Source organism: Emydura macquarii, unplaced genomic scaffold (genome assembly GCF_026122565.2).
Source record: "Emydura macquarii macquarii isolate MOO-44397 ecotype Brisbane River unplaced genomic scaffold, CSIRO-AGI_Emac_v2 contig_2321, whole genome shotgun sequence".
Classification (NCBI taxonomy): Eukaryota; Metazoa; Chordata; order Testudines; family Chelidae; genus Emydura; species Emydura macquarii.
The window spans coordinates 145,410-158,331 of NW_027132458.1; the positions used below are offsets into that span (position 1 = coordinate 145,410).

The following is a 12,922-nucleotide window of genomic DNA, read 5'->3' on the forward strand; positions in this document are numbered from 1 at the left end:
GTCCACCACCAGGGTTCCTGGGGCTGGGTGAGTGAAAAGAAACAAACCCTTCAGCCAGGAGATAGTATTTCTTCTTGGCCCCCCCTTGGATGTAGGGGCGACCGAGGCAGGGGTTTGCCACAGGGCCTTAGCGAGTTTAAGGACACTGTCATGAACGGGCAGAGCTACTTTCGATGGGTCCTCTGCCCCAGCATGTTGAAGAGGATATCCTCTTCCTCCACTGACTCCTTAACCTCTAGGTTCAACTTAGAGGCCACCCTCTTAAGCAGCTCTTGATGCGCCCTGAAGTCCCTCAGGGGCTCCATGTGGTCTCTGGAAGCTGCTTTGTCTGGGGAGGAAGAGGAGGACTGCGGCCGCTTGTCCTCCTGGCGACGGGGTGCAACCGTGGAGGGTCCCTCTCCTGGGTCCGATTGCTCATCCGAGGAATGGTCTTTGCAGGGTTTCACCAGTGCAGGGGGTACCGACTGGACTCCTGATGATGGGACTGACAGCGTCCCCTGTCCCATATCAGCTCCCCCCAGGCCCATATAAAGCTATTGCCATTGACCCTGGGGCCAACCAGGGGCTGGCATCGGCACCGGCTGAAGAGCCTCATGGGGGCATCAGCTGGTCCCCCGAGCGTCCCTGCTCCTCCGAGATCTGGAGCCACTGGAGCAGTGGCGCCGAGCTTGGCTCCGGCCCTTGGTGCCACTCAGTGCCGGGGACCGTCCTCTCGATGTCCCTGATGTATTGGATGACAAGGACCGCCTCCGCCTCTGCGAACGGTGACGGCTAGCGGAGGCGTGCTCTGAAAACCTCAATGTGGATCCCTGCTGTCTCGGCACCAACGACTTCTGGTGCCATTTGCCTCGAGGGGAACGGGAGTGGTGCCATCGGGAGCCTCGCGGTGCTGAACCCGACTCAGTCGACAGGGAACTGCGTCACATCGGTGCGGGCGCGGCTTTTGGTGCCGGTGATCATCTCGGTACCGGGAACTGGGAACGTGAACTGTCCCTGTGCTGCCTTGTCTGTGCTGCCTCTGGTGTCGGGGACCGACTTCGGTGCTGAAGACAGGATTGGGTCGACGAGCTGGACTCAGAGCTGCTGGCAGGGGAGCCTCCACACTTTACCCTTACTGGCTGTCCGGCAGGAGACTTTTCCACCCCTGCCGGGGGTCTCGACCGCCTTTCGGGGGGACCCAATGTGGGCTTGCCCCGGGACACCAGCCCTCTTTCCCTCCGCAGAGGGAGGAGGCGGAGGTGGGGGCAAGGCCATCAGGGCTTGTGCTGCTTGGCAAGCCTCCGGTGTCGACAGCATTGGCACGGGCACTCCCCCACTCCCAGGAGTCAGGGGAGACTTCCTACTCGGAGATGCATGCACCGGAGAAGACTCAATGGGCCGTGGCTGGTGCACCTCCTCACTCGACCCCGCTCGTACCGGTGGCGCAGGGGTGTGGCCGCACTCTGCGCTGCCTCTTCTTTTTCTTTGGCACCGGAGATGCCTCTGGGCGACGAGTCGAAGCCGGTGCTGGTGGTGCCCTCTGCACTGAAGAGACGCTCAGCACCGAAGTGGGTCGGGGTGGCTTGGAGGCCGGATGGAGCGCTGCCTCCATCAGGATGGCTTTTAGCCTAATGTCCCGGTCTTTTTGGGTCTTTGGCTTAAAAGCCTTACAAATCTTGCACTTCTCCCTCCTGTGCTGTTCCCCCAAGCACTTGAGACAGTGGGCGTGGGGGTCACTAAGCAGGAAAGCCTTCCCTCAGGAGGCGCAAAGTTTAAAGCCAGGTGACCTGGGCATAGCCCGGCCACCCAAAGCCCTGAGGGCTTCTAATCTATTCTAACTAACTCTACTTAACAACTACTTAACTATCTAACAATGGCAACAAAGTTAAATAAGGGGAATGGTACTTCCAGCAACCGTCACGGGCGGAAAGAAGGAACCCAGGGGCCGTAGGGTCGGAAGTGTCACATATACCACGGCATGCATGCGGAACTCCAGGGGGCTCCAGAGCTGACCCTACAGGATCTGCTGAGGGGAAAAAAGTTCCGGGAACCCGTGCATAGCGCCTATATTGGAATGGACATGAGCAATCACTCGAAGAGAAAGCTACCAATAGGAGAGTGTAAGATAGTGTAATATAAAGCACATCTCCCCGGGTATTATCTTACTCCCTCTATTTGGTTTCTTCTCCCATTACAATCCTGTTTATCACCCTCAGCGTTCAAGTTATACCAACTTACATACTCATTAACTTACACCACCATTTACATCCTTATTGAAGTTTTAGTAAGTTTGCTGCTCAAATATGTGTGAGCATTTAAAGTTAGAGGGCTTTTAAAACAACCAAACCACATATTTATTGCAGTTTTCCATTTTTTTATTACTGGAACAAAATCCTGCATTTCTGGGTATACTAATACATCAATCATCATCATATCTGTGTGAGAGCCATTTTTCTTCCTGTGATACAACCGAGAGGGTTTCTTTGTAACCATTTTTCTTTTAAAAATTTTTCTTTTAAAGAATTTAGTGCTCATAAAAGACATTGGGTCTGGAAGCCATTGAAACCGTAGTCCTCATCTAATTATACATAAAACAAGAATAGCAGGGCAGCTGCAGTTTAAGCTTCCCCCCAAAACAGCCTAATGAAAGTTCTTGTACTCTAACTTTGAAAAAAACACTTGCTTACTGTAATTGTGGTTCTTCGAGATGTGATGCAGACATGTATTCCACTTCGGTGTGCATGCATCCAGCTATGTGGAGCTGGAGAATTTTGCCTAGCAGTACTGGGCACTCATGCCTCATGTTCATAGCCGCCGCCCTCTCCTGGCTATATGAGGAAGTGCCTCAGACACCCCTCAATTTCTTTACAATGAATGTCCATAGAGTAGTGGAGAGAGATGAACAATCTGTCCAAGGGGTGGAGAGTTGGACAGTAAACTGTCCTGAGACACATTCAAAGAGGTCAAAGACACAACCTTGTGAACTGGATCACCTGCATAGTGTAGACCGGGCTAAGTAACTAGCTATACACAATAAACAAGGCTATGACTAAGTCCTGGTCCACACTACAGAGTTAGGTTGATGTAAGGCAGCTTACATCATAAGTGTCTACGCTAAAGTGCAGCTCCCACCAATATAACTCGTCCATGACATCGACTTAATAATGCCACCTCCGTGAGAGGCATGGCACTTAAGTCAATGTAGTTAGGTTGATGCAGTGTCAGCATATACACTATATTGTTTACATCAACTGATGCTGCCTTTCAGAAACCATCCCACAATGCCCCATACTAGCAGTTAAATTGGTGCAAGCGCTCCTGGTGAGGACACCCATTGCTGACACGCGGAGTGTACGGTGGACATGTAAAACCAATTCAATTACTGCAATGGCTGTAAGTCAACGTAACTTAGGTTGACTTAATTTATAGCACAGATTTGCCCTAACTGTGAGGTTGCAAGACTACAACCATATAGAGCTTCGACTCCAGCCACAGGCAGTGAGAAGGAACTGTGGAGTGAGGAGGCGGTGCAGTTCCGCCTCATATAGCCAGGGGAGGGGCCACAGTCATGAGGTGCAAGCACTGCCCCCTGATGGGTACTGCTAGGTACTGCCTCTGGCTCCAGCTTGTTGGGTACGCACACACCTGAGTGGAATACACATCTGCATCTGCTTGAAGAAGAACAACGTTTATAATTTGTTCTGACTAACACTTTATCAGTGATAGTGTAGAAACAGCCTAATAACTAATTATTCTATTCCCAGTACTTCTTTTGGAAATGTACTTATACTCAGACTCCTGGTGAAGAACCTGAGGATCTTCTTTCAGCAAATGCATCTTCAACATTGTCTTTTTCTTTGGATAGTCAATTCTTCAGACCCTGGCTTTCTTACTAAAGCTATTTATTGTTGTAATATTTTCTTTCTATAAAAACACCTATTTTAGTTTTTGTCGGTTTCCCCAAAGTAATCAGAGAAAACATTTGCAATTCTGGAAGAATGCATACATTCTTCTATTTTTAATACTTATCAAAGAAAAAAAAATCAGAAAATTTATAACCCACAGATTTTGTTTTCTATTAAGTTTAATCAAAACCAATAATGAAACACAGCAGTCTTTTGCAAATACATCCATTCTGTATATTTTCTCTGATTATTTTTGACAATACTGGAGTTCAGTGAAGTGGCATGGTACCCGAATTCTTTCCAGTCATCATAACTTTACGTATAAAATGTAAAGGGAGCTTGATCTGTCTAGGCCTCAAGTAAAAATCTAGCTCAGGTTAGTAGTGAAGGAAAGTTTCAGTGTGACAGCTGTTAAGCCTGTGTGAAAGGAATTGTTGTTAGTAGGTAGTCTCAGTCCAGTTTGAGTGGACAATTATGTCTATGGGTATCGTCAATTTAGTGCAAACTGCCACCTTCGATGGCAGTTTCAGCACAGAGGCCAAGGACTAGGTGAACATATAGAATTAACTATCCTCACCCCCATAAAAATTGTCCAGTGCCCAGACTCTTTCTTTGCTTACTGCACCCAAATGGTAAGGGTAAAGAAGAGAGAGGAACCAACCACAGAGGAGCTGTTGCCACCCTGGTAGGCTTTACAAAAGCACTCTGGCAAGGGCTGCATCCAAAGCATTCCTGGCCCCCATCCTAGTGTGAAGATAGGTGCATGCCGGATTCCCACTGATTCTCTAGAGGCTTAGAAGACAGTACTTACCTAGGCCATAAAAGAGATGGCTGGCCACAGAAGAGGCATGACAACATCATCTCAGACATCGGGAAGACTGATGCAACAATCCAGGCACTTTTTCACTGTCATCCTATTTTGGGAACAAACCATTCCTAGAAAGCAGAGAAGTCTACATCCCGCTAGATGGACATAGAAAAGGAGTGGAAAGTTGGGGGCAAGTTATTCCTGAGAGGGGCAATCTTGGAAGTACAATATGAAAGATTATTCATAATTATTATCGGAGCCAAAATTCTGGCAGCTGAGCAGTCTATTCACCAATGTGGACCAGCCCATTAGTCCCAGACACAGGGAGATACAAGCAGAAGTAAATGGATTAGTACAGCACCAAACACAGGTTAAATCCAATTTTTACAGTAAAAGGCATTGCAAACTCTGCAAAGCAAAGATGCAGATCCTGACTGTGGAAGTTTATTGATCTAGCAGAAAAGTTAAGATACTCTGAAACCACACAAGAGGAAAAAAGGCCTTCTGCTGAAAACTAAGACACCACTCAAGGTGCAAATAAGCTCTCTCTCCTCTTTTGTTCTTTACATTATCAAAGTCACCATTTCCTAGAGTAACAGTCTAAGTTCGGAATGAGGAAACCAATTATCTCATTGGCTCGCTGTGTCACATTATACAAGTCAATTAACAACTCTAGATGTTAGTTTACCCATCTGTAAAATGGGTAAAATAATATCTACCTTTCAGTGGTATGGTGAGATAATGTTTATATGGAGTTTTGAGATCTTCAGATGAAAGGCAATATGTAAATTATTATTGTCTGCTGCCAAACAAATGGGAATCAATTATCCAACCTGAACTCCTTTCCCACCCAGAATGACCAGTTTGTTTGTATGCACACGCACACAACAAACAAAACACTTTGAAATATGTCTTAGCATCTTTCTTGCTCTTCCATAGCTGATGGGTAATTTTCAAAGGTGAGCAAAGGAGAGCTGCTTATTACAAACATTAGCTTCTTCCTTTCACATTAAAAAGAGGTCATAGAGAACAATAGTGATCATAAACTGCTTTCTCTGTCTGTCCTCCCAGCCAAATAAAGTTTACTACAATTTCATGTGGGCTTCAAAACCTTCCCTGGTTGACTAGATTTGGTATGACAGGGAAGTAAGTGCTCCACTTTAAAAGTCTAGGGAATTTCTAAGCCTGGTCCACTGGCAGGGAGGAAGGATCGCCATATATGGGTATGATCCAAGAAACTCTTAATGTCAACTGGTGAGGAGGTTCAGAGTGATTACAGGGATCTCTTGGGTCTGGTATGTACATTCTAGTTCACAAAAGAATGTCATAAAGTCTCAAATGAAAGCCAATGTCACACTGGTCATCAATATGATTGTGAAATGTATGTACAGATACGTTGTAAAGAATTAGGTATTTTCCACACAGACACAAAATTTGTTCTTAAAGTCTGAATCAAGGTACTGGTCGCCAACAAAGAGGACAGGGTTAGGAAAGAGAGAACTCTATCTGGGGGTATACATCAAAGTTTTGCTCCACTATATTTGAGAGGTTAAGATGACATTTTAGCAACTTTCACTGAGGAAGTTAAAGGACAGCAATTTTGCTTCATGAAAAAGGGGTCTTAATCAGGTTTGGTTGAATGCCTAGAAAGCATGTTATGATTTTGTTTTATATGTAACCATTTGCTTCTAATATCCTTATTCAAGTGAGTCTCTGTTCTTTGATAATAAACCCATTCTTGTTTTCACAGTAAACATATCTAAGCAAAGTGATGGTCCTGAGTTAAGTCTTAAAAGTTGGTTTGTGCTGTTCCTGGCAGTTCTGAGTGCTCAGAGCAAAAGGGGCTGGAGAATGCAGGGAATATCCAGAGTAAACAGGAGTTAGTATGTACCTATCGCTATCTGTACAGACACAACAAGACTGCGGAGTTCTGGAAAGTAGCGCTTGCGCTGCCAGAGGCTGTTGATTTCAGGGAGCCAATCTACAGAAGGTACAGACAAGACTGCTTCACACTAAGGGCAAGTACTGGTGAGGTGCCTCACAACTCTGGGTACCCTTGGGGAGTACCACAATGGCAACACACAGGCAACTACAAAACCTCTCTCAGGAGAACAGGGCATACTTAAATAGAAAAATTTTCCCTTAAAAATTGTGATTCATTTCCATACCCAAGCAGTTTAAGATATTAGGACATTTACAAAGATCAACAGTCATACAGCTAGTTAAGGTTCTCTTTATTCTCTAGAAACTATTTTGAGACCATATTAGATCAACTTGTGAAATGAAAACAAAAATTACTGACTCCAATTTCTCCCATTTTTACACAATGGTCCTCAGATCCTTTATTTCAGATAAAGGTTATTATCTTTCGAAGCAAGTAAAAGAAAGCATCATATCTTTTCACCTAAATCTGAGACAGATTTCTACAATTAACTCTACTGAGATTGTAGCTATGGATCTTTTATATACAGTATATGACCTTCAAAAAATTAATTTGGCTGGCAATCAGCAGAATGCTAGTTTTGAGGGTTAAACCTCAAGTATTAGTCTGATACTTGTGTGCCTTCCTATGAAACATTTGACTGTGTATTTTACTGTGTCTTTTTTCAATTATTACTTATAAGTTGACCTAAACCAGGTCAGAACTATCCATTTGTCCAACTTATGTTGTGCAATCTTTGTTTTTATTGTTAATATTTGCTACAAGAATTGCTTCTCAAAGATTTATGCATATATAAATGTATATTAAAATGCTATGACAGCAATATTCTGAATATTACTGGAAAAATCTGTCAGCAATGAACAGGTTTTTTAATGAAAAGGGGTTTATCTGGGTTATTTGATATTAAAGTGATTTATAATAGGCAGTGAAATAAATCACTGCAATGAAAAGGAGAAGATGAAAATACTTAAACCTAAGCAGGGAAAATCAAAGCTGTTTCAGAACCACATTAATGAACAACTTCTTCCCTGAATAAGATTAAATTTCAAGGAAGTTATAATAAAAAGTATGCAATGTGTTTGCTATGCATAAATCACACACATTTAATATTCATCAAGAGCACACTAACTCAATGTAACATTTCCCTAGCATGAGTTTGTGAATAAAACACTAGTAAAAAGGGAATGAGAAAGAGCTGGAAATGACCAGTGATATACTGATATGCTAGGAATATTTTAACAAGCAGCTCCAAATTCTCCCTTTTGCCTTACAAACCTTACATTTATGACTGCACTGAATGTGGAAGTGGGAAGGGAAGGAAAGTGTGGAGGATTCCTACACTTTTTTTGGAACTGTTTTGAAACTACCTGTCCTTTGATACAATCTGATCCATTTTAAAAGGCTAAACATTTGTTCTTTAGGAGCATTATTACAAGTCTTATCTGGCAGAGATGTTCTATCAATATTGCAGAGGGGACTGAATTGTATTAAAAGGAAGGAAATCATCATAATGTTCTCCCTTCAGATGGGCATGCAGAATTGTAAGGAGGTGCTGCGGGAAGCCACCTCCATTGCAACAGTGAAGCTGATGACAATTAAGTGAAGAATACCAATCTCAAATAGATTAGCCTCTGAGCAGGGGATTAACAAGTGAAATTCTTCCATTACTGAGATAACTGAAGCTTCCTCTGAAGGGTCTCTGGTAGTAGCCACTGTTAAAAACAGAATATTGGCCTTGTGTGGTCACTCTTGTGATGTGATCAATGATCACAGTTCTTGTTGTCTTTTTAGCCCCTGTGTAGTTTCAAATTGCACCACTGGAGGAACTACAGCAGATAAATGCTCACTTACATACAATTTAAGACAAGACAAAAATGGACTTTTGAACAATTTCTGCAACATATAAGATGTAAACATGCTTATCATCAATATCAAATACACAAGTCTTTTTCACCTCTTTTTGTATGTACTTATATTTTACTATTTGTGTTTGATTTCCTATGTATCCTTCTTGCAGTACCTTAAGAGTAACACAGTACTCAACTGCAAACTCCTTTGGCTCATGAAAGGCAATCTTTGCTATGGTAAACAGCTGATGAGATTCCACATACATGTCTGCATGTTAAGTATATGCTAGAGTTTTCTATGCTGATAGATACCATGAAGCTGAACAACCTGATAAGACTCATACATCTTTATATATATAAGGCATACTTGTATAAATGAAATATTTATGAACAGAGTTTTTTAATCAGGCCATTTCATAGTACGCTAAACAAATGTGCTTAAAAGCTGTTTAAAATTAAATACAAAATAAAAAGTGTTCTTACCAAAATAACTTGGAAAAGAACTGGAGCAAGATTACTTTCTTCAACAAGGCTGAAAAAAAATAAAAAACATTTTTATTAATATTAATGATCTGTTATTTAACACAATGAACTTACACAGGGAGCAGTGCAGCACGAGTCTTTGATGCTAAAATCTGTGACCTAGAACTTGATTCTTTGACTAACTTTCCACATAAATGAATTCCACTTCAGCTGTTAAATAGAAACAGCAATGTAATTCTTCAGTGGAAATTACTCCTTGGTTTGGCCTTACTGATGTGAGGCAAATGAGTGGAACGGTAAGTAAATTAATATTTTTAAAATGGCAGAAATTAATTAAAATTCAGAAACACGCTATCAAACAGGCAATTTAGATGGTGAAATAATTTGAACTAATAGACCATAATGCATACAGTGAAATTATAAATATGCTGTGTGGTAATTCTGTATGTATGCCCAATTAGCTATCTTCTCTGCTTTAACATAATAACGTGCAATGAATTTGCAGTATCTTCTTTTAAAAAAGTGTTGGGAACCATTTTCTCCATCAAAATCAGATACAGATCATCATATGTTATAATAGGGGAATATTTAGAAAAAGGACAACAGCAACAACAAATTAGATTTATACAGCATTTTTCATTCTATAACTGCAAAGTGTTTTACATGCATTAATAAATTAACCTTCACAACATCCTTGTGAAGAAACCATTTTTTCCTGTTAAGTTAATGTGAGTTTGCAAATTTGCATATTTTCAAATGACTAAAATCTGACTTGCTTTACAACTGTTCTTCTCTGTTTTCGTAATTTAATTTTAATAGCTTACTTCATACAAAAAACAAACAATGTTAAAAGAATGCTAAGATTGCAATGTCAAACCAGTAGATTTTATAGCTACTATTTGCTAGACTGCAGAGCAATGCTGAGACTCAGAAATCCTGAGTTCAACTCCTGATTTTGGAGTGGAGTTTGCTTAGTCTTTGTCCTCCACCAACCTAACCCCTTCTAACCTGTACTTTAGCATGTCCCACCAGCCTGTCTTTTTCTGTCCCTATTGCCCTGTTCCCCCACAGTCTGATACTGTTTTCTCCTGACCCTGTCCCTCACAACATCTATCCAGCCTCAACATGTTTTGTCCAGCTCGACCTCCCTTACGTTTCAGGGAGGCTGCTTCTTCCCCTTCTTCTATGCTATCTGGTTGGCAGCAGCCAGAGCTTGAGATCATAGAAGAGACAGTCTCCCTGATCTCAGTTCTTATGCCCAATAGCACAATGGCAGCCAGAAACAGCAATTACAGAGAAAATCCTGCTTGGCTCCTGCAGCCCTTGGCTAGAGCATGCTCTGTGCAGATGGATTCTTCTGCAAATTTATCAGTCAGCCTCTATCAGGCCTCTACTGAGCAAGTGCAAACTGCAATTTTCAAAGGCATATGTATAACTTGGCCAAATTTGGGTGGATTTTCATGGGGTGAACAGAATACACTAATTACTCTGCCAAATTTTAAGTCCCTGCTCTAAAGCGAGGAGGTGCTAGACCTTCTCAATGAAATGGGTATACGAATTTTTTAAACATTGGTAATACAGTGTATTTTTTCCTAATCTCATCTTCAAAAACAGCGGAACCATTTTGCTGAAACTTTACCCAAAAACATTTAGTCTGAGACAGCCAGCCAGTATGGAAAGGCAACAATTAGGCAACCTTAACTATAAGTGTTGCTGTCATTTAACACCTGTAATTAACAAAGAAACAATTTATTAAAAAACCCAACTCACCCTCTATTTTTTATGTGGCAAACCCAAAATCAGAAGTTGAAACAGAACCATAGCAGAAGGTGCTCTACTAGAAACAGGGGGAAACAACATTTGCTAAATAAGTAAGAGGAATTACAGTAAAGAAAAATTTCGTTTTTATGTGCCCAGAGAATTCTACAAAAAGTAATGTGATTGGTTTTTTATGGGGCTGTTTAGTACAAAATGATTCTGTGTTATCGAAACAAAAACTCAGAAAGGGAATTTATTGCTTGTGAAAGGTGGTAGACCGATAGTGCTAAAAAAAACCATACCTCCATTTATTCACAAACCTGCTGTGAAGGGAGGGATAACAGGGATAGTCATTCTCCATAAGAAGAGGTTACTTGCCTATAACTGGAGGTTCTTCGAGATGTGTGGTCCCTATCTATATTACTCTGAGGATTTTACACTTGTACACCATGCATCTAAAGCCAGACAATTTAAAAGTAGTGTCTGTTGGTCGGTGCGTATGCCCTGACTGGCCTCATAGTTTCATCCAAGGTGACAAAGGGCAGAATGAACTGACTGTGTCTCCAGTTATTTCTCCACTGCAAATCAACAGATCTGCAGCAGAGGGAAAGGAGGGTGGGAAGTGGAATACAGATAGGGACCACAAAGCTTGAAGAACCTCCAGTTACAGAAAAGTAGCCTCCTCTTCTTCGAGTGATGGTCCCTATTGTATTCCACTGAAAGTGATTAAGAGTGACTAAATTGGAGGAGGGTGCAAGGATGAAGATGGAAGGGTTGAATGGAGAACAACCACACCGAAGGAGGCATTAACCACCAAGCCCTGCACCAAAGCATAATGCATAGCAAAGGTGTGTACTGAAGTCCACGTGGCCACTCTACATGTATCCTGGAGCAGCACATTGTGGAACGAGGCCAGGGCCTAAGTCTGGGCTCACATCGCAGTGGATGGCAGTAGACCACATAATTCGTAGCAGAGTATAATGAATCCCAAAATCCATTTGGAGATTCCCTGTGTGGAGATTGTCTGACCTTTAACTCTTTTAGTCGTTGCAACAAACAGTTTGGAGGATTTCCTGATTAGTCTTGTCCTGTGTAGGTAGAAGGCCAAAGTCTGATGTACATCGAGGGAATGGAGTCATCATTCTGAGGCATGTGGCTTCAGCAAGAAAACAGATATGTGAATGGATTGATTAACGTAAAACTGGATGACTTCTAGCAGAAATTTGGAATGCAGGCACAGGAAGACATTATCTGTATGGAAAGTTGTGAAAGGAGGATCCATCATCATGGCCCCAAGTTCACCAACCCTTCTGGATAAAGTGATAGCAACAAGGAAGGCGACTTTCATGGAAAGGAGGGACCTGGAGCACGATGCTAGCGGTTCAAAGGGTGAGGTCCCACTGGGGAGTGATGGGTTGTATGGGTGGGAAGATTCTGATGAGGCCTTTCCAAAACCCAGCAGTCAAGAAGTGGGTAAAGATAGAATTTCCTTCCATGGGGGGAGGGGAGTAGTAAGAAGGTGCTAATTGCTGTTGTGCTGTGTCAGTAGATCTGGGAAGGGGGGATAGGAATTGGGGACAGGAGGACTTATGAAGGAGGTTGGAAAAAACAGAACTGACTGGGCCAGCAGGGGGCAATCAAGATGACTGTTGCTTTATCTGATCTGATCTTGTGGAATAATCATGGTAGGAGTAGGAGAAGAAGGAAGGCGTAATTGAACTGGTCCAACCAGGGGAATGAGTGATGTCCAAGCCCTCCTTTGGAACAATATGCACTGCATTTTCTGTTCACTCGGGATGCAAAGAGGTTTCTGATCAGAGTTCCCCATTTGATGAAGATGTCCTGTAGTACAGTGTTGTGGAGTTCACACTCGTGGTTGATCACACACTATCTGCTGCATGAATCCACAATCACATTCCACATTCCTGGAAGATAGGCTGCAGACAAGATTATCTGGTGGATGATGCACCAGTTCCAAAGGGTGACTGCTTCTGAGCACAGAGCTGTTGACCTTGTGACCCCATTTGTTAGTATAGTACACAGTTGTGGTATTGTCCGACATGATGAGACTATGATGGACACTGAGGAGTGAGAGAAAGGCCTGGCATGTCTTCCTTACAGCCCAGAGCTCCAGAATGTTTATTCTGGATTCCCACAGAATCCATGTTCCCTGAGTTGTGTGTTCATCCATGTGCACTCA

The 12,922-nt window shown here is 42.6% G+C and overlaps 1 protein-coding gene across 7 annotated transcripts in view; it reads right to left on the reverse strand.

The window, feature by feature from the left end:
- The window catches only part of ULK4 (unc-51 like kinase 4), a 358,194-nt gene that overhangs the window by 123,569 nt on the left and 221,703 nt on the right, over positions 1-12,922 (reverse strand). For 5 of the 7 annotated variants that reach the window (XM_067560838.1, XM_067560836.1, XM_067560835.1 and 2 more), the window contains one exon: positions 8,965-9,013. In XM_067560838.1, the coding sequence (XP_067416939.1) occupies positions 8,965-9,013 (49 nt within the window). Of the gene's footprint in view, positions 1-4,229; positions 4,302-4,695; positions 4,799-8,964; positions 9,014-12,922 lie in introns of those variants that run through there. The other 2 variants (XM_067560840.1, XM_067560839.1) reach the window with 2 other exon arrangements.